Source organism: Vanellus vanellus, assembly GCF_965231255.1.
Source record: "Vanellus vanellus genome assembly, chromosome: 7".
Taxonomy (NCBI): Eukaryota; Metazoa; Chordata; class Aves; order Charadriiformes; family Charadriidae; genus Vanellus; species Vanellus vanellus.
The window spans coordinates 28,276,644-28,299,108 of NC_138912.1; the positions used below are offsets into that span (position 1 = coordinate 28,276,644).

The 22,465-nt window shown below is 42.8% G+C and overlaps 1 protein-coding gene across 3 annotated transcripts in view; it reads left to right on the top strand.

Moving 5' to 3' along the window:
• Positions 1 to 19,058, top strand: part of LOC309674252 (L-threonine ammonia-lyase-like) — a 36,183-nt gene extending 17,125 nt beyond the window's left edge. For all 3 annotated transcript variants that reach the window (XM_082486245.1, XM_082486246.1, XM_082486247.1), the window contains 7 exons: positions 2,137 to 2,302; positions 2,776 to 2,872; positions 3,779 to 3,854; positions 4,566 to 4,691; positions 5,941 to 6,108; positions 6,419 to 6,476; positions 15,790 to 19,058. In XM_082486245.1, the coding sequence (XP_082342371.1) occupies positions 2,137 to 2,302; positions 2,776 to 2,872; positions 3,779 to 3,854; positions 4,566 to 4,691; positions 5,941 to 6,108; positions 6,419 to 6,476; positions 15,790 to 15,888 (790 nt within the window). In that variant the 3' untranslated portion in view covers positions 15,889 to 19,058. The remainder of the gene's footprint in view (positions 1 to 2,136; positions 2,303 to 2,775; positions 2,873 to 3,778; positions 3,855 to 4,565; positions 4,692 to 5,940; positions 6,109 to 6,418; positions 6,477 to 15,789) is intronic.
• The last annotated feature ends 3,407 nt before the right edge of the window (positions 19,059 to 22,465 follow it).

A 22,465-nucleotide genomic window follows, 5' to 3' on the forward strand; every position in this document is an offset into this window, starting at 1 on the left:
GATCGTGCAAGAGTTCAATTAGAGGAAGGAAACTTCTAATCCAACTGCAACTTCCTGTGAAATTCCAGGAAGGAAATGTGATTTTTCCAGTTGGAATTCAATCATGAAGTCTACGTAATTGCTGCTTAGGTAACATGGGACTTTTAATAACTATAGATGTTCAGGACCTCATTATAAACACAATGTGAAGATTGCCAGTAAGTAACACAATACCTCTGGGATGATGCGAGCAGGATTTGATTTGCGAATCAGAGAGGTAAGAGTGCTACAGATTGAATTACACACCTGCCTTCCTTGAGAGTCCAGTTTTTTCTGATGTAACTCTATATCCAAATACTGATCAGACCTGAACCTTGGTCATTTGTGATCCGGTTAGCCTGTTACTCTAGGAAGGACAGGCGATAGCTTTTGAGCCCTTTATTTGGAGAACAGGGGAACAGAGCCTGCTAGCTGCCACGTCAAAATGTCATTGGGAAACTGAAGCCTGACAGCCCCTCTTTGACTGCTGATGTATCACACATTTCAGAAGGCAAATGGCCAAATTTCTAGCTCTCACTCAAAGATGCTTATTTAAATCTACAGTCTTTAGATTTAGCTGCTCTTTTCCTGCAATGGCATACGACACTGAAAAAGACGTGTTTGCTTTCACAAAGCAGAAGTAATCAGTCACAGTGCAAATAAAATAACCCATTTTATTATAAAAAGCTGAAAACTGATCAGTGAACTGGTGTTCTAACTAGATGTTAGCAAGGAGAACACGATTATCTGAAACATTCATTCAAACTGCTCATAAATCTCCGTGCCCAGAGCAGCCTCCTTCGGACAGAATTTTCAGGTGTTAGAGAAGTTTTACTCGTGAATTGAATATCCCAGGTCCTCATTCGTTCCTGCAGGCCCCCACGGTTGCCCATGTAACCGTGGCATGGGTGACTCCCCAAACTCAGTTCTGAATATCGTTTGCGAATGAGGCTCCAGAAGAATTGTTCCAGAGACCAGTGAGATATTTTGTCATGTATAAGAAGGAGAGAGCTTCTGCAGTATCTTGACAAAGACAATAAATTCAAGAGTTCAGTTACCCATCCCACTATGATTTCTTGCCTTCGTCTTTAGCAGGAGTGAAAGTTTATCCCTCCTATGCTTTCTTGTGTAGTTATATAGACTGTTGCCCTGAGGAATTTGCAGTTTTGCTACATATGTGAGGTAACTTCTCAAGAGGGCCTTGGCCTCCACCTTGCAGGCCTTCTGTGCTGCTGTGCTGAGCCTCTCTGTGCATGTCTAACAGTAATAAAACCTTAACTTCCTCGTACCCAAACGTCCTGGGTGAAGTAAATCAAGTGAAGTCATCAGATCTATAATTCTGTTTTCTTACGCATTTGCCAGAAAAGGCAGAGCACAAACAGGCATCCAGAGATTTCATATTTTTTGTTCATATATCATTCTACGTTTACATCATTGCTAACTCTTAAATAAAACAGAAAACAGCTTTTAGATATAGATCCAAGTCAGTCACGTGACTGTATAGTGGAGTTTTCTTCAGTCTTTTGACTCTGTTTGTCCCTATTTTTCTCATTTTATTACCTTTGCTTGAAAGTGTTTTACCAGTGAGTATTTTGGCACAACTAAATGCTTCTCTTAACCTTCCAGAGTCTTCCAGAGTAATGTGAAGGTATCAGACATTGGCCCCGCATTGTGGAAAGACTTAACGCTGTAGCAATCTGTTTGGTATTTGTGAGGTTGAACGCAGTGCTTAAATGTCATTAATATTCCCGTTTATCACAAACACTAAATCCCGCTGTTAAGTAAAGAGAAGGAGATCGCCTTTCGAGGCTTTGCTTTTAGTTTGGACTGCAAGGTTTAAAATTTTTGAAGCTGAAGGAAGTGATGGCAATGGAAACATGACTTCTGTCTTATCAGCTCTGTAAACACTTGATACTGGTAACAACAGAGATAGGTGCTCTTCAGCCTGAAGGCTATTTGAGGCAGTGTCCTGTTGTATCATCTCCCTCTGTCATTGTGCTGGTGATTTACTCGCACCTATACCTTTTTCTGTCGAACGATGTCTTTAAAGTAGTAGAGGGAACTATTATTGCGTTGACAACTGTGAGCCCTGCTGAGCTGTGCCCTTCCTTCTCGCAGGGAGGATAGCGCTGTCTACCTGTCGGGCCTGGGAACTGTGGGGCTGGAGGTCTACGAGCAGGTGCCAAAGCTGGATGCCGTGATTTTCCCTGCAGGAGGCCACTGTGGCTTGCTGGCAGGCTCTGCTGCTGCACTCAAACACCTCAACCCACATATTTCTATAATTGTAAGTTTCCTTTCACCTTAAAGTGTTGGTTTTTTGGCAGCTTTCACCGCAGGCATTTTCAAAAGGCACTGGTATCTAGTGATAACACTGCGCTGGTGTCTAGTGATACACTGGCAGAGTCTGCACCTGCTGGGGACAGGGACTATCTGGTCCTGTGGGCTTCACCTAGGAGAAGAGCCTCTGAGAGCCTGGGAGGCCTCCTGTCCCTTGGCTGGATTTAAGAACAAATGTGGGAAGACTCTTCCGAAGTAAATGAAATCCACTTCTATGTTTTGAAATAATTTCTTACAGGAAAAGGTTGGCCCTAAATAAGCCACAGGGTAAGCTTAGCGATAGCGCAGTTATCGTGCAGTTTGAAATTATTTGTTCGTTTGAAGAGGAAACTTTGTGTAGCTTTTTTTTGGTGTCCACTTTGGTGGTGACTTCTGTTTTAAGTGGATCAATGAAAAACTGACAACGCTTGTCTTCCCCAGGGGGTTGAATCTGAAAGTTTCCCTGTGTTGCAACAGTCCTTAAAGGCTGGCCACCCAACTGAAGACCAGGCTTGCAGCAATCATCACTTTTATGGAGGTAAGAAAATGCATTATTCTTTTTGAGGTAAAATAAAGGTTGCCATTGATTTCTCCAACCATATTATATTCTCACTGATTCGGTTCAAACGTATTTTAAAGTAAATCTTTGAAGAGTCAGAATTTAATTCAAGCTGTAAGAGCAACTTCTGCCACATTTCCCCCACCGCCACCCTGGGATACAATACTCTTTCCAGTGCACTTGAAACATTCAGGTGTATACTTAGAAATGTGAGAGGATTTTTCTGACCATTGCGCTCACAAGCAGCATCTTAACCAGTGAAGTCAATGGGAAAACTCTCATGTAAAAGATGAATTTTTGAAAAGGCAGAAGAATGCGGTGCTTAAATATTTAGACTCACAAAACTGTTCTTGGAACAACAGTGTTTACAAATGATACAGTTGTTTCCACATCATTTGCTCAAAAAACCTCAGCTGTTAAGCAATTTAAGAATATCCTGTTTACCTATTGTTCCAATCTCTGGAAGCTTTGGGTTAAATGGGAGGTTTATAAACAAACAACGTCTTAAGTCTCTCGGTAAGTTCCGCTTGACTCTGCACTCCTTCGCTAGCTATCCTGCTGTAGCTAACAAACCCAGTGCCGCGCTTCGTTCTTCTCTCATTCGAGTCTCGTTGAACAGTCAAAAGTGCTGGGCTGCAGGGTCACTCTTGCAGTGCAACTATGCCAGTGAAGGATCGTAATTTTCTTAAAGGAGTCCAAAATGGCAAAATCTTCCTGGTCTTTTGCTTCCAAACACATTTTTGTTATATAAAAAATCAAACAACTTAAGATCATATAACAGCAGTGTGCTAGACTCATTAAGGGCACAAAAAATTCAGGACTCTCAAAAATATTGAACTTGTCTAAAGCAGCCAGCTTCATATTTTTGTCTTTTGAAATCTGCAGATGTAAGCGGACTTTGTTTTGGCAGCAATTCTTTGCAGCTGACTGGGAAACTTGTGGATAAAGTTGTTGCTGTGAGGTAGGTGAAGAAAAACAGTGAAGCGAACAATGCCGGGTAAACATAGTTGTATATGAAAAACGTGCTGTAGCATCAGGGTATGGTGGTTCTTCATGTATGGTGGAGAGCAGGTTGGCAGGACTTGCCATCACACACACACTGTGAGACCATGGTGGTGGTGGGGGGTGGCTTTCCCTCCAAGAGGCGCCCTGAAGACGCTAAACCCAACCTCATACACCATAGAACCATAGAATATCTCACGTTGGAAAACACCCGTAAAGTATCATGGCTTCCAACTCCCTGCTCCTCACAGGACTACCTAAAACTAAATCACATGACTAAAAGCATTGTCCAGACCGACCCCTTTGGCCAAAACTTCCCCTGCTGCTGGTTCCTGGTCGTGCTCCAGGTTTAAAGCTTGTGTTCTACAACACTTGAAGGCAGCCTTTGGCAAAACTCTTCTAAATCTTCACAGAAAGCCCACGTTGGCAGAATATACTTACCACTAGGACTTAGGTATCACGATGGCTCTAGTAAAAAATGCCATCCTGTCTTTCAGCTAACAACAAGACTAAGATGTACATTCACCCCCAGCAGCACAGCTTTCTGTAACACCACCTTGGGCTCGTATGTAGCTGGGAGAATGGAAGGAATCGAGTTACGTAAATGCGTTGTCTTCTGCTTTTTGGTAGCTCGTTTTGTTTTGTTTTGATACAACTCTTTTGCCTTCAGGGAGGAGGACATCCTCATTTCCATGTTGAGATTGCTGGAGTATGAGCGAGCCACGGTTGATGCGGAAGGGGCCATTGGACTTGCAGCATTGGTTGCGGGGAAGCTGCCCGAGTTGAAGGGCAAAAGGTACGACAGCTATTGCCCATAGGGAACTGAGGAAAAAGCACGGGGTTGAGTGCCTCGGTCCTGGGATATGGGGAGAAGCTACTCATTCCACGAGTGACGAGGCAGTTCCTGCCTCTGAACTGGCAATGGGCTTATCTGTGGCACCTGCTTTGGGCTGAAGAGATGGCTCACAGGTCAGAAGACCGTGTTGAACAAGGCCAATGTCAGCCTGGAAACTTGAGAAATCTTGTCATTTTCCTGTATTCTCAAATGGTTGGCGGAAGGGCAGTCACACACAGCTCCAGGAGGCACGGTCACATCTGCCAGGAGAGCATCCTGCTCTTGTCAGCCTGTTGCCGTCTCTCGTTACGCTTGTGGAAATCAGCCCTGTCTGTGGTGCGACAGGAGCTAGGCCGTCTTCTGCAGCGGCTCAGTGACACCTGCCTCCCAGCCCTGAGAACTCCTGCTCAGATAGTCAATGGGATTACCCTTGTGCTTAGTGTTGAAAGTGGGGGTAAGAGCCGCCTTGTATCTGGGCTTCAGTACTCAGTACTTAAGCGGATCGAGCCTTGGCTCAGGACATAGTCCAGAATATATTTAAACATACATGCACTCAAGACAAAATAAATTTGCCAACGCACAGCATTGTACGCTGAAATACTGCTGAGGCAATTCTTCGGAGGAGGCTGACAGGGTACGTACAGAGCAGCAACAAATTTCAATTCGGCACAGCTAAAATAAAAGGGAAAATGCAAAGGTTTGGGTTTAAAGAGGTCAGGTTTAAGCCTGCAGGGAGAGATTAGCACGGACTAACCACGTAGCTCTTCACTTGCTCTTCAAACATTTCTGCACTCGTTTTGCAGGGTTGAGATGGATTTCATTAATGGTTACAGAAAGCCTTGACCGTACATCTTTTCTAACCATCAAGAGGCTGAGCCTCAGAACTTCCAGGGAAAAATGATGCCGCATTTTTAAAATTTAAAACAGACCTAGAATTTGCCAGCCAATTACCTCTAACACAACTAAAATCTCCAGGAAATGCAAAACGAAAAGCAAGTTTCAGACCAACTAATGCAGCCAGCTTCTAGGCTCCCACTGCCTGCCCGCAACTGATGCCGAGAGCCAGGAGCCCCTCTGACATGTGACACCTATTTACTGAAGGGCAGCCCTAGCAGATCTCAAGCTGATATCGAATACAGTGTCTGTGATTTACGGTTCCTTTGCACGGAGGCGTGCTAATCAAAAATCCTGGTTTTCTCTCTGTTTTCAGAGTGGCAATTGTTATATGCAGTGGAAACTTGGAGTTACCTTTGCTGCAACAGTGCATAGTTCGAGCCCTGACCCTCGACAACAGAGTGTGCAGGTTTTCCCTTGTGCTTTCTGACTACCCAGGAGACATTTCAAAGCTTCTGGAGGTTTTGGCTCGGGAAGAAGCAAGGTAAATCAGGCTAACAGTAGAGAAATATGATCACGGTATAGCACGAAGATTATTAAAGATTTGGACGTGTTTCCAAATGTTCTCTGAAGGCAAGTCTGTAACTAACTCATTAATCAGAGGGTTTGTTCTTGTTATGTTTCAGAAAAATTTTTATTTCCTTCATTTTTGTTCTAATATAAAAGGACCTTTGCAGCGTGGAATCTGTGTCTAATACAGAAGCAAAGACAGCTACTGTCCAAACACTTGCAGTAACTATTTTACAATGACAAAGGATTGCTGTGATCTCTAATTTATCCCTTATTTGATCTAGAGTTTTGGATATCAAACAAGAACGCACGTTTGTGACATCTGAGCTCTTCACTGTGGAGGTAAGATGAGATGCAATTTGAGTTTCTCTAGCAGTACTGACCTCCCTTTAGTTTATTCAGTTTTCCTGTGACATAGTGAATAGTCATATGACTATGTTGAAGAAGTTCCAACAGCGTGTGCAGAGTGAATCGGGCAGCAGCGTGATAGATAATTTCTTCTGTGCTGTACAGCATCTTGCCTCACCAAACGCTTGTCGGGCATGTAAACAATACAGGACCTGTTTTACCTGCTGTTGCGACACTGTGGGTGAAATACTCCAGCTGTTACTATTGCAAACCTTCCTTACGTGCGTGGTGGTGTGCCGGAGGTGGTGAACAAGCTGCAGCATCCATCCAGAACTTGAAGAGCCAGCTGTGTAGGCTGGCTGTAATTATCCCAGATCGATTTGCCTTAAAGCAATGTGGAGAACACCCTTACTCTTAAGGAATCCTCGTTTTTAACTAGGGCCCCAGTTTTGGACCTTAACCACAAAGAGAGTAGAGCAAAACCTGTATTCCTTTGTTGAGTGTTTGATACAGTAGCGGTGAGTAGGTGTTACCAGTTAATGGCAACTCTTAAAAAGATCGTTTGTCTCATGGCACAGCTCTGATTTCAGCTGGTTTGGTAAAGGTGTGGTTCCACTGATTTCATGCTGCCATTGTCTGAGTCCAACCTGACTTAGTTTGTGAAATAGCAGGTGGAAGTCAAATTAGGGATCTTTGCTAAGCAGGCTCATAACTGGAATTCGGTAATGCTATTGAGTAAGTAAGTTCTTCCATTTTGGCATTTAAATCCAATTTCCCACCTAGGTGCAAAAACCTCTTCAGTACTTTCACTTGCGGATATAAAGAACAGGTTAGATTAAAGATGACTGTAGCAAAGGACTACAATGAAGTTCACAAACGTCTTTCAGAACATGATATTATCAGTTTTCTCAAGTGCCTGGGACCAAAACTACGTTGTTCCGCAGCGTGCCGTAACGATAGGCCGGCTTACTGGTTTGGGTGACTTGAAGATAATGTGACACTGCACAGGGTAGACAAATCCCTCTGATTCAGCAACTAACTTAGCTCTGAAAAACCTTTTTACTGAAGGTTACATTTGACAAACCCTCTAACTCTTCTAAAGTTTTCCGTGCGATTATTATGAACAAATGCTTGTAATTTTTATTAATGCTACTAGGTAAATTAAACAAAATCCACTCTCTTAGTTTTTGATTGAGAATGTTAGAACAATTTTCTATTACATTTGCAACCTCTCACAATTTTTTTGCCTCCCAATGAGGCAATTTTATCTGAATCTGTAGTAAATACAGTCCCTGGATGAAGTGCCACTTGCTGTTGTCTGCACTTTAAACACAATGTATTTTCACTGACTGTCCACTTGAGAATCTGACACTGTTGTACTACAAGAGGGTTGACGGCAGGAATTTGCATCTCTGAATAATTTAATTAGATGCTGGATTTGCATGATGGCTTTTAATCAGTCTGGGAGAGGCTATCAGATAATTAGATGTGAAGTACAAAGTATGATCCAGATTTATAGACCTCAGTGACTTTGGAGGCAGGTCTATCTGGTAACACCTAGTTAATCATGAAGCTTTTCTTTGAAAACTAAAACAAGGGCAATCAAAAAGGGCAGAATATTGAATTAATCTTTACGCATAAAATTAATTTGCTCTAACCAGAAATAGAAAAATGCACTTATTTTCGTAAAGCTAATATCTGTGGGGGGAGGTCTTGCTTTTTTCTTTGTTGCTTGTAAGGGCCAAAGTCCTGCATCAGCAGAGCATTTTAAGCGTTTGCTGCTACAGCAGACCTGCAAAGAACTTTATATCACAGCACATTAAGTTAAGCATGCGTTTACATCTGGAGGAAGAACCAAAAGTATCGTGTGCTGAACTGCTGGCAATAACCATAGAATCATAGAATAGTTTGGGTTGGAAGGGACCTTTGAAGGTCATCTAGTCCCACCCCCCTGCAATGAGCAGGGACATCTTCAACTAGACCAGGTTGCTCAGAGCCCCGTCCAACCTGACCTTGAATGTTTCCAGGGATGGGGCACCTACCACCTCTCTGGGCAACCGGTGCCAGGGTTTCACCACCCTCAGTGTAAAAAATGTCTTCCTTATATCTGGTCTAAATCTTCCTTCTTTTAGTTTAAAGCCACTACCCCTTGTCCTATCACAACAGGCCCTGCTAAAACGTTTGTCCCCATCTTTCTTATAAGCCCTCTTTAAGTACTGAAAGGCCTCAGTGAGGTCTGCCCAGAGCCTTCTCTTCTCCAAGCTGAACAACCCCAACTCTCTCAATAATAAGAAAAGCATTACAGCTATACCCACTCCACTCTAATGCATACTTTCGGCTGTGGATATAGATGAAGCATTTGACAGAACAGAGCAGTAAGTGTAGTGGCTTATTTGAAACATTAAATCTGTCCTGTCGAGATTGTCATCTCAGTATTTAATCATCCTTTTAGACTTACCCTTTCATTTCCAAAGGAGAGAAACTTGGCTTCTAGTCGCTGCTTATGAGGAAGATAGCGCATTTTTTTTCCCCTCTGGTGAAATGCCTTGCTGGGTTAGTGTTTATTCATCTGGTGCATGCTTGGAACGCTCCGTGGGAAGATCCTTGCTGATAGTCTGATTGCACGGAGTAGTAAGGACTTTCTAGAAGGAAGCTTTATGTTCAAACTACACTTCTGGAAAAATAACTTTTGGAACATTTTACTGGAAAAAGAAGAGATTTTTTTTAATAATAATAATAAAAAAAAAGTATTATGGCTACATTAGATTCAGCTGATTCTTAATGAAGTGCCTTGTGCAGTGGGATCAGCTGGATCAGTTCTTTGGAACAATATGGGAGTTTCTTTTGGGTACTGCGTGCTCGTACCTCCAGTTTAGATTCTCTTTCCTTGAGGCTCATACTGGATTTCTGTCTTGCAGAGGACTACACCCTAATTCACTCTTACCTGAGCAGTTTGGAAATGTAACACACAAGTAACCAGTCCGGTAGGCTTCACATTTTCCAGCTATTGAAGCAGGTTAGATGATCAGGAATATCTAGACAGAAATAAAGATCAGAGCTAAGGAAAAAATAATCTAGTATCACCAGCTAACTGGATATAGAGATCTAAAGGATTACCCTGCCACAACTTGCTTCTGCGAACTTTCCCTAGCCTTTATCAGTAATATTTCTCAGATTCAATGTGGGATGATTTATTGCTTAAATTGCTTGCATCTGTAAAGCTCTTTATAACCATTTAAATCCCTTTAATTTCATAGTATTATTGACTCAGAGAGAAGTCAATGAGCAAAATCAATAAGTGATTTAATAAGGTAAGAACTATCTTTGCTATGAAGCCGTGCAAGACTCTGCTGTAGAACCACAGCTTGCCTGCTTAGTGGGTGTCTCATATTTGGACTCGGGCAACTCAGCCGAAAAGAAATACCTTTGAGCTCGTCAAGTTTCTAGAAAAGTTTTCTCCTCACCACTGCAACTCCAGCATAATCAGACTGGCAGGTAAAGGAGGGTCCTGCAACAGGTCAGCGAGATTCTGCAAGGTCTTGAGGTGCTCCAGCAGCTTTGCAGAGAAGCAGCCGCGGTGGCAGTTTTCCCTCTGACCTCGGTCCTCTTTGACGTTATGGGGTTGTCTGGTCTGTTCACGTCAAACCTCTCGGGACCTTAACTCTGCTGTGCTTTTAAATAACTCAGAAGAGAGCAGTTGTAAAAAGAACATCCACCACATTATTTCTCCCTCTGACTGTGCAGCAAAATGCTAATTCATAAATCAAATGTTGCTTTTTCTTTATGATAAGATTACACGCTGTCCTCAGCGGTGCTGGGTTTCCTGGCTCATTCTGTGTGGTGTAATACCTGTTTTTTCCATAGTTTATTCACCTCAGGCCAGAACTCATTAAATTATTGTAGTCTGCTCTGGTCAATTTGAATAAATTCCTTTGGGCCAAGTTGTATTTTGTAAAAGGCCAGAGGAGACTATTTTGGATTGGAGTCCCCAGTTGCCAACATATTCCATATTATTGTCCTGAGAAGGGAATGTAGAGAAGCACGCAGCTGTCCAGCTACGAGAAGGATGCTATCATTCCTAAAGCATTTCCTGCACAACATGGGCAAGGCACTATTTCCATGCTTCTGTTCCGCAGCTGCAAAATGGGGATGTTTGGAGTGGGAAGTTCAACAATACATTTCTTCTGAGGCACTCCAAAACAATTCGGTCGTTTTCTTCAATGCCATTCCACAGCAGGCTGACCTGGTACAGAATAGCCTGTCCCAGTTGTAGAAATAAGAACCTGTAGACCTGTCGGATAATTATCTGACTTAAGTAATGCAACGGTTACTTGTTCGTGCTCGTGTTCGCCGACCTGAATGCAAGGGTATGCCAAAAGATAAGGGCTCAGGTTGCACAACCAAGTGACAGCTATGGCAGCTGTTGCGCTCTTTCTCAAGCATTGCGTGGTGCTGACCTTGGGGACTCTCTGGCAGCTGATCCCTGAACCATAAACTGAAGTGCTGTTGCCAAATAATCTGTAATGTGCAGTAACCTATACTGGGCGTTTACTGAATAATTGTTGAAAATTGTTGAAATATTGTTGATGTTAATAGAAATGACAAGTCTTGCTTTATTTATACAACAGAAACCAGTGTATATAGACAAAGTTTTCCTTTCTAACTCCAGTGATTTTTATGCAAACAAACCTATACTGTTGCTGAGCATGGTGTATCATCAATATTGTTACATGGCTCCTCTGAGACCAACAGCTTAGAAGGTGGTGAATATGGTTTCTAGGATTAACGAAGTGGGATACGAAGGTTCGACGGACCAGTCAGGGACATAAGGAATTGCACAAGTTGGTTACAGTCTGTCTTTACGTGGAGCCTGGAAAAGCACAAAAGACTGAAATCTTTTGATTAAGCAATGCTGCCAACGTTTCCTCTGCTCTCTAGCACTGGCTCGGAATGTCCACCCAATATCTTTATTTGCACGAGCAACCTACAGGTATGCCAAATTAATTTTTAATACATAGGGAAATATGATTTGAAGGGCTAAATGCCCACGTGTGAGACTTGCAGTTAAAGGGGAGCAGAGGAGACCACCCTGTTGCCCAAATTATTCACCACAGAACTTTGCAACTTTCCTCCTTTTGTGAAGTTATGAACTTTCCTCTCTTTGAAATGGAATTAATTCCTATGAATATTTTAATTTATGCATCTGGATTTTGGTGTCGCACAGGGTAACAATTTGTGGTCAATTTTTTCCTTTATCTTTTGTCCTGCCTTTTTCGTGCTCCCTCAACTCTTTCTAGTTATTACATAAAACCCACAAGACATCAATAGTCAGTGAAGACTGTTCTGTCTTCCATTACTTATAGTCATGCTATAAAAAAACCCCGACAGGCTAACCAAACCCTTAGGCAGAACTCTTAAGCACAGTAAAAGATCCATCTGGCTGGTTATTTTAGTAGTCTTACAGGACCAGATAATTTTTTTCAATATTATTATTACTTTTTAATCCAGCAAGGATATAATATGCAGGAGAGAAATGCATAAAATGCACTCATTTTTTGCGGTGGTAGTTGTTCTTCATGAGTCTTTTTGATACACAGAAAAGAAAGGTCTACTGTATAATCGTGGTCCTGCAGTTAATGAGAGCTCTGCTGGATCAGAAAGCCTATGTCTAGTACGGAGGTAAATTTGAAACAAATTTAAAGTTTTCTCTAGTTGACATGGGTTATCTTGTCTGGAGTATAAGGAACATCAGGCAATAGGTTTTGTCATTTGTTCTTAAATAAGACTGATTTGGAGCACTCTTAGTTCATCAGTGGTACTCAACCTCCTGTAGCTCGTAGTCCAGAGATGACTATTCGCCCTAGATAAATACAATCCTCGTATACCTCCCCACGAACTGAGGATTGCCCTGTTGGACACTCACGGAAATCATACTTCCCAGGTGAAGCAAATAAGAGAGAGGAGTTCTGTGAAGGTAAAACTGCTGTGTAAATTGGCTTAATCTGGGCAAGAAAGCAAATTCTTGCCTTCCTTGCTATTTAGATCTGTAGCTGCTCTGAAGCCTAGAGTGATCTTGTGTTTGCTCCCGCTGTAAGCAAATGTCCTTTCTTCCTCTATGTGACAAGTGTAAAAAATCAGGTAAATTTCTGGAGTTGTTTATTATTTCTGCTGCTGTTGTTATTACTCTTATAATACACTGCAGCGTATTAATGGACATATGGTGTGTTGGATGCTGTGCGTGCGCAAAACAAAAAGACAGTATTTATCCCAACCGTTTACAAGCTCGCTGGCTCCGATCTACCCAAGTCTGTCTGGCTTCAATCATTAGCAGGAAGAAAAGGGCAGAGAGGAGGATCGTTAGCTCTATAGATCAAAATGCTTTCCCGTGCCCGCTCCCAGGGCAGAGCAACTGCCTGCTGCCTAACATCCAAAGCCGAACCTGGCAAGTCCGGGCGCCTTCCAAGTGTGGCAATTGATTTGCTCAGGACAAAGCAGGCACGATTGCTCTGGAAGGGGAAAAAGGTTGCTTTTTTTTTTTTAATTGCAGACTCCATGAGAGATGAGCGTGTGTTCTTGAAGATACGACTGCAAAGCTTTAGGGATTTTATATGAACAAGGGGGTGGATGATGGGTATTTGGTACTTTGGTGCCTACGTGTCCTTTACATAACTTTCTGCAGTCTTTGTGTTCTCTTCCCTCATTATTAATTGTCTTCTGTGACTGTCCTTCTCTTGAGATTAAATCCCACTTTTTCAGAGGAGAAAGAAATTGGCATCTAATTTGTGTTCCAAAGAACCAAAGAATAGAACTATGTTCAGGATAAAAGGCAAAGAATCGCGAAACAGATGAGAGATGTGGCTTATTTCACGATGGATATTTAAGAATCTATAGCCAGTTTTCTAATTAAGTGAGCTCATGGCAGTTTCGAATAACCTGGAGTAGTGTTTTGTCTTCTCATTCAACGGTTTTGCTAAAGGTTTATTGTTATTTTAAGATCATTGCCAGAAACATGAATTCACAAAGTTCATATTTAGAAATGTCCTCATAAGCATATTTGAGTAGGGACCATTTTATTTTTTGCCTTGTTGCTCTCTGTAAAAGTTGCAGCTCTGATAAGAACATTAACAGGGCATCTGTCCCCAGTAGTCCACCTTAAGGTTACCATGACCGGTTTTGTCTCTATTCTCTGTAGATTTGCCTATTACGATAAACACTCTGTTGTTGCATCGTGACTCATCTTGGATCCTTTGCTCGTTAGATTTCCTTGTTTCTGTGAGGTCTTTTTTCCATGTGGCACTTTCTACATTAGTGATAATTCCAGCAGGGTCAGCGGTGGTGGAAGTTAGTAGTCTAAAACTGTAATGTATAATTTTCCTTCCGCACCTTCACATGGGTGCCTCACCTTCGGTAGTGCCCAGATTTTCAAATGATGCAGTAGAGATGTCAGTATGTAGAAAAGAGGGACTAGAGAAGAAGTGAAAACTTGATATTGAAGTTACTGTAATTGCATGTGGAGGCAAGTGAAGAATAAAAAGAAAATTGTCAAGATTTACCTTGATTTAGCAGCAGAACAACCATAACAGAAAGCTAGAAGTGACGCAATGAGCAAATAAAGAAATCAGAATAAAACAAGAAGGTGTGTGAGTAGATGAAACCAGCCAAAATACTGCAGAGACAGTAAAGGACTGGGGGATAACTCCATGAGTGAGGAGGAGTACATAAAAAGCTGTGGTGTGTTGACCCTGGCTGGGCGCCAGGTGCCCACCAAAGCCACTCTATCACTCCCCTTCTCAGCTGGACAGGGGAGAGAAAATGTAAGGAAAGGCTCGTGGGGCGAGATAAGTACATTGGAGATCTCTCAGCAATTGCCGTCACGGGCAAAACAGAGTCAACTCAGGGAAATAAATTTAATTTATTTCTTTACCAATCAAATCAGAGTGGGATAAAGAGAAATAAAGCCAGATCTTAAAAACACCTTCCCCCCTTCCCTCCCTTTTTCCTGGGCTCAGCTTTGCTCCCAATTTCTCTACCTCCTCCCCCACCCCTCAGCAGCACAGGGGAACGGGAACTGGGGGTCGTGGTCAGTTCATCACATGTTGTCTCTGCCACTCCTTCCTCCTCAGGGGGAGGACTCCTCACACTCTTCCCCTGCTCCAGCATCGGGTCCCTCCCACGGGAGACAGCCCTCCACAAACTTCTCCAACGCGAGTCCTTCCCATGGGCTGCAGTTCTTCACAAACTGCTCCAGTGTGGGTCCTTTCCATGGGGTACAGTTCTTCAGGAACAGACTGCTCCAGCGTGGGTCCCCCTCAGGGCCACAACTCCTGCCAGCAAACCTGCTCCAGCATGGGCTCCTCTCTCCATGGGAACACAGGTCCTGTCAGGAGCCTGCTCCAGCCTGGGCTTCCCACAGGGTCACAGGCTCCTTCAGGTGCATCCACCTGCTCTGGTGTGGGGTCCTCCATGGGCTGCAGGTCCATATCTGCTCCACCATTAACCTCCACAGGCTGCAGGGGGAATCTCTGCTCCAGTGCCTGGAGCACGTCCTCCCCTCCTTCTTCACTGACCCGGGTGTCTGCAGGGCTCTTCTCTCGCATATTCTCACTTCTCTCTTTGGCTGCAGTTGCCCAGTGGTTTGTTTTTTTTTTTTTTTTCCCCTTCTTAAATATACTATCCCAGAAGCACTACCACCATCGCTGATGGTCTTGGTCTTGTCCAGCCGCAGATCTGTCTTGGAGCTGGATGGCTTTGGCTCTACCAGACATAGGGGCAGCTTCTAGCAGCTTCTCGCAAGAAGTCACCCCAGCAGCTCCCCTCCCCCCCCCCCCGCCAGCTACCAAAATCTTGCCACGCAAACAGATATGAAAGGTTGAAGGATGGAACAAAAACTGCCCAGAGACACGGGCAATGGGGTGAGGTGAGAGTCGGAGAGAGGTGAGGTGGCAGCCGCACCACGTATGTACCTCAGGGAACAGAAAAGAGAAGCTGCCAACGGATGGATGACTTCAGGGAGGCCAACAGCAGACAAGTACTTGCCCAGAAGCCAGCAGAGGATCAGCTTATCTTCTAACTTTGAAGGCAATAAAATAGGGCTGTTGGAAGGTTTTAAGACCATCCAGAAGGGCTGGAAGAGCCCCAGATATCTGCAATGTCAGTTTTACCTGCGTAGATAGGGGATGTGCGGTCCAGAGTTCTTACGTTGAACTGATCATTTTGCTTTTACGAGTGTATTTTAGGATTGAATTGGAAATGCTTTTGTCTGAGATCGCTGCCATGCCTTCAGGAATGTTCCTAATTCTTTTCCCAGGTCACCTGCACCGTGGAGACCAGAGACAAGATCCACACAGCCCAGCTGAGGAACGCGCTCTTGGAACGCTACCCCACAGCTGCCTGGACCGAGCGGTGATGGGCACAGCACAAGGGAAAGGGCCGAGATCCTCTGACAAGTATTTTACAGAGCCCTGATCTTGAGGCATTCAGAAAAAATATTATCTTTCAAAGCTGAACGGTTAGCAAATAGTTTCAGGGTATTTATTTCCTGCTCAAAATGTAGTGAATGTCCTTGGGAATAAAGTTAAACTCCAAACTTTAGCTTAGCTAAGGGAAACTTCTCGTCTCTGCTGGCGTTGGAATTCAATACTTCATTATCAGCTGGCTGTCTGGGTTTTGGCTAGTATTTAGGATCCAATGGCATTCAATAAATAAACACGGAGAAGGCATTTTTTCTTTACATCTGAATATAGACCTCTCAAAGGTCTTTTGATTTTGATGCCCCTAGTTAAAGTAATGCAGCTCCTTCTGCTGGACTTTGCTGTACTACTAATATGTGGGTGTGGGTTTGAACACACTTCTGTTCTGATCTTTGCTATCACATGAGGAAAAATTACGCTAATAAAATGCAGTTTAAGCAAACACAACACAACCCTTGGAAGATAAAAGCCAATATTGTACTCATTTTTTTTTCCAAGGGAAAAAGCCGCTATTTATAAAGTAAAGCTCCGAAAGATGTCGCAGCAATAAAAAAATACTTATTCTGAATATAATTAGACCTCTTATGCAGAACACAAATGTAATTCTTCCCTCTGCTTTTGGGGACTTGGTATAAAAAGTAGCATATAAAATGGCTTGTGTTTCTTTATAAAGAGGGCGCTCTCCACCCATGTGAATTTTGTAATTAGCATTCCACTGAGCATCTTAGTCTGCCTAAAACAGACTCTATCCATCTCACCTGACAGATTAAGTACACTGTTAAGAGCGAAATATATTTAAAGACCACATGTTAATAGCCAAAGGCAGTACCGGGAGAAGAGGAAGCCTAAGTCTTAGGCACATGGCTAATGCAATTAACAAAGAACACATTGACCTAAATACCATTTTCATCACTACAGGCAGAGACCAACTAATAAGGTAACAGAGTGGGATGGCAAAAAACGTAAGGGAAATTCAGGCTACATTCTGCGAGTGCACGCAACAGCCACCTTTCCACTCGGGCAAAACTCAGTTCAAGGCCAGCTGCTACAGAGCCACTATATACCATTCCACTCGGTTACGTTAAACCAGGATTGACCCAAATATTGGGTGTAGGTGTTTTAATGAGAGGTCTTAATCGTGCCTCTAGCATATCGAGTTAATAATTAAGTATATAAAATAAATAAATACGATGTATTTAGCAGAGCCCAGCTGAAAATCCAGCAAGGCCAGAGTGAGCGTCTCCACGGGCCGCGTGGGATCAAATCACTCCAGTTCCAACGTGCAGAGCTGGGTCAGGTGTTGCTAGGTGTCTGTGAAAACCAACCTTTACTACAACTTTGGGGGGACAAAGATGCTGCAAGCCCGTAGTGATGCTCCTGTGTTGTCATATTGCGATTTATAAATCGAGCTCCCATCTGTAGTCCTCCCCTGCCGTTAGGAACGGGCTTGCTAGTGTGTTTGCTTTCCGGGTTCTGCAGTGGGAAACTTTTGTCTCTCAAACGCAATCAAGACGTCACATGTGGAAGAGGAGATGCCCTGGGGTAGGCGAAAGCTTTCTCTGCCCTCTGAGCTCTAGTCCATCTGTAGGCTAGGAAGGGCATCATCCAGAGAGTTAGAGCAACCTAAACAGGGAGTCCCTATGGATAAAAAGAATGAGCTGCGGATCCAGTCTTATGCAGATCTCATCTGCATTGTATCTACTACTTACGGATAGCCGGCTATATCTATAACTTAACTCGTGCCTGCAAGGTGGGACAAAGAGGGCAGCGTTCTGGCTGTCTCTGCGGTATTTTTCCTGGAAAATAGTCTGTTCATTCCTTCTTATTGTGGCTCATGAAGGAGCAGGAGTAGAGAAGGGATTCTCACAAATGGTGGACAAATAATAGGAGGTCACGGATTTAGTCTGTTTTTGGAAGGACCATGTTGGTTTGCACATGGAACTAAAACCATTGATGCCCCAATGGTTAGTTTCTTTCCCTTCTTGCCATCCAGAATGATGGGTATAGGGCTTGGTCTCCAGAACATGTCCTGTAAATCACAGCCTCCTTTCTTCACAGTCAGAAGAGTTTAAGAAATCTGTACAGAAATATGTGATGACAGACTACATACTGTGTACATGCCACTTCCACTGAAACAAGCAATGAACCGCATCATCAAAGAGCAGATTTAGGGACGTAAAACCACTATAAATAAGAGTCTAATTATCCTCTCATCTCTCTTGGCAAAAGTCTCAGGAAATCTTGAGGATGTCTCAGAGGAAAATGGGGCTGTATAACCAAAGTTCTCAGTAGCGGCCAACAGCTTTTGCTGTCCGAGTCTTTGGTTTATCACCCTGCATTATCCTAGACTTGATTTTTTTAGAGGCTCAGAGCATTAGCAACTTATTTTCTAATCAGTGAGAACTGCATTTAGCGAGTCTTCACAAAACTGGGGCAAGAAAGGTAGCAGGTAGAGCAACCAAAAATCAATGCACTTAAAATCACTGTATGGTTTTGAAAATATCTTTCGGGGGGAAAAAAAGAAAAAAAAAAAAAAAGAAAAAAAAAGAAAAAAAAAGAAAAAAAAAGAAATAAAAAGAAAAAAGAAAAAAAGGAAAGTCTAGAAGTTACTTAAAATGTCAAACATGATATATGCAGTTTGTTTTTATTATCATTGTATTAAGTATAAACATTATAAAATTGTAAATCACTCTTCAGCGGTAAAGACTTTACATGTGAATATAATGATACTAGAGTTGATTTCCATTCTATATTGTTTTTCTGCAACTCCATTGGCTTTAAAGTTAAAACGAAATACTTCAAGAGAAAAGAAAAATCAAAATTGAACATTTAAACGAATGTATGCAATTGGAAAGAATATTGAAAATTCTGTGCTGCTAACTTTTTTGCGTTATGAAATATACTAGGACTACAGCATCTCAAAGATCTAATAATATGTTTTTAAATGTTTCATTTAAAGATGTATTTTTATATAGAGCGTTCTTATGTACCTTTAAAAAATAATTTTCATGATTATGTAAAAATTTCACAAATTCTTAAGTAAGCAAAATGTAAATTTAAGTGTTGTGTTTATTTGAAAAAGAATTAAAATTATGCTATGCCACCTCAGCAATGAAAGGCTCGTCATTCTCTCACGCTGTGCTGACAGCAGCCTTGCGTTAAAAATTCAGAGTTCTTTTTTTTTTTCCTTTCTCTGTCATTGACATCGACACGAAACCCACATCGTTCATTCATGCGGAGCTCTGGGCTGCCGGGGAGGCGAGCACAGCTGGGCAGGACTGCTGCTCTTGCCTTGCGGAGTGGGATGGGAGCTTGCCAGACTGCCCAGTCTGCCAGGCTGGGCAAGCATCTCTCCTTACTGGCTTGGAAAGAGATTCTGTTTCACGTACTGGGGCAGGTGGAAATGCCACCTAGCTTGTACCTGGCTGCGTTCCCAGGAGATCTGCAGAGTCCGGGTGCAGAGGTATCCTGAGCTGGGCGCGTGGGGGTGAATTAAGTCCATGATATCCGGTGAATCAGATCTCAGAGATACTCCTCACAAATATTGTGAACTTTGGTAAACCAGTCCTTCAATTTCAGGGTGCAGCAGATTCCACCAGCTAAAACGCGTGTTCGTGTCTCCAGTGGAAGAGGATGCTTTGACCCAGGTAATTCCGCTAGAGCTAAACTCCTTAGCTTTGGGAGCAGTCCTGTGAATCCAAGGTTTGTCAGGGACACAGCACAACTTCTTCCAAGGACTGATGCAAACAAGGCATATCTTTAATCGAAACAAAATCTCTTCCCACATCGATTCCTTAATTTCTTCAGCCAGGTCCTGTTAGCTCTGGATTAATATCTAATGCTCTGCCAGTATGTGTTTACATGGCATCAGAAGTTCATCTCCCCGTGCAGGTGGCATGTCCTCACAAGTAGCACCTTGCCATCTAGCCTACTACTTTTGGAAGATCCTCCTTCCCATCCCAAAATGCAGTAAGTGTGTTTGACATGCTATATCAAACTTTGGCTGGATCCAGACCTGCGCGTGTGGTTTAGTGATGGGAAGAGGAAACTGCAAGACTTTGGGGTTGGGCTATAATTCCTGCCAGTCATTTATTTCATGGCCTTGGTTCTCCCGTCACCTTCTTTGCTGTTTGCTAACTGTAAGCAGTCTGCCATGTACATTAAAGTCTGCCAGGATATTAAAGTTTGCAGAGTTTCTATTACAAACGTTGGCTTTCATGTGCTCCCAACTTTTAGCTATATCCCAATGGAGGGGGAATCCTGCTGAATGTCCTCCTGAGCTGATGAATTCCCCATTGTTCAAAAGTACTTTATTTATTTATTTTAAATAAAGATGAAGCACAAATCGGTGGCTGTGGCTGGAAAACATTCTAATTCTAAGTAACTCAATAAGGATCGTAGACAACAACAGGGTCCCTAAACCCATACAGCTTATCTCTCTGAACAAAGGAAGGCTCCCCTAAGGACTTCCAAGGAAGAAGAGAAGAGTCCCGAAGGGGCAGAGCCAGATCAAGCACACCTGAGTGCGTCCAGGGAAAGGATATGAGGGGCTTGCCCTGCCCCTGGGGGAAGGTTGGGGAGGGGGTTCAGCTGTGCTGCTGCCTGAAAGCTCTCCTAAATGCAGGTACTCTTATTTGGTTGTTTTTTTGGTTTTTTTTTTTTTTAATCTATGAACTTTTAAATATTTGCACTTCTGAAATTTGTGAAGGGTGTTGTTTGCATGCAGTTTTTCTTCTGATATGAAGTCTAGAGTGTCTTTAGAAGGACATTTTAACTTGTGTGGTTTCTAAACTCGGTCTCCCTATTCCCTCAAGGGAGATCTAAGAAGTTTTTCTTTGCGAGTGGTCTTGAAGAACGCTGGTCAATGATACAATGGTGTTCCTTATACCTCTCTTTCCTCCTCTCCCCTCCTCCTTGCCAGTCATAAACATGCTGTAGTTATGTTTGGAGTTGCAGGGGGCCTGTGTAAGGTCTAGTACAGTACGTGGATTGTGCTACTTCTCCTCTGAAGAGCGGTAGTAAAAGAAATGTTAAGGGGAGGTTTTGTTTCTTTTGCTTTCAACATACCGTAATTTCTTGAGCTGTTACAGCAAGCCTTGCATGTAGGCACCAGTCCAAATAAAGATGTTGCTGGCAAGATAAACTGAATGCGTAGGCTGTTGGCTGTATGCCAGAAGTTTTCATTAAGTCCTGAAATGAGTGGAGTTATTGAAAAAAAAAAAAAGCTCTATAAATGTCTATTTTGTATGTGGCGATCACCTGCTGGGAGGCAAGGGAATAAAAACGTACAGGCTTGTAATTAACAAGCAAAAAAAAGCAAAGAATTGTTTAAACTGTGTAGCCTTGTAAATGGTGAAGGGAGACTGACAGCCTCATTAATGAGGGCTTGTATACAACAGTACTGTAATTAAGAAATATGAATTGATGTTCCCCTTCTTTATTCAAACATGAGGTATAAATACAGAAGGAACACATAACTCTGATTCTGTCACTCATGGAAACATTGCTGCATCAGTTACTTTTTTCTAGTCTTTCCAGTCACTTGCCTGGAAATCTTAAAATGCTTCCCACAACACGTTCCTCTAAAATCTACTGTATTTCTGTGGAAGGTCTGCCATTTCTGCTCAACCCCCTGCCCCAGTGATGGTGGCAGGATGCCCACATGCAGTGAACTGTAGAACTTTAAAGACCTTACTTACAGTGGTCAAACTTACTGCAGACACGATGGCAGCGGTCAACGAGGCCATTCCCCTAGCTTCAACGGGGCTCCCTTGCCATTCAGGAGACCAGCTGGCCAGCCCCAGGGCAAATTAAATGTCCTTAATGAACCAACACTTGGGTATTTCCAAAGGCTGGCCCAGCTGACTCCTGTTGTGTTTAGAAAAATCTAGGTCAGAATGAAAGAAAGGCAAAGCAAGACAATGGATTGCGATTCTGAGAGGGTTTTTTCATCCCTCCCTTACAAAAATGAGCTACAGCCCTTGAGGCTTCAGAAATACTTCTCGGAAGCAGATGGGAGATGTCTTGCTGCCTCTGTTCAGGCTCCTGACCCAGCTTCTCAGCAACACGGCTCGATCTGAGCAGTGATTTGACAAACATGCCGATCGGGAGATGACTTGCCTTTAAGAAGTGCATTACGCTCGTTACCAAATATTATGATTTAAAGGTGAAAATGGATTTCTGTGTTTTTTTTATGTTTTCTCCTGCAACAAATTTACCAAGTAATCACAGCGTAAAAGCACTGTTTTAAGCGATATGATTATTTGCAACTTGTATGAAGTGATTTCTTTTGATCACCGATACAGGTCAAATAAATCCTGCCTTATTTTGGTAAACGCCTAGAAAAAACAGGCACTGTTCTTTTAATTTTTTTCAGCATCTACTTTATGTTATTAGCATAAAGCATACCCTGTTTTGCACATAGGCTTTCATAGCAAGGGTGGCTTGTTTTTTTTCTTATGGTTTCAATTTGAAATGGATGGTTAAACAACATAAAGTCCTCTTCAGTACTGT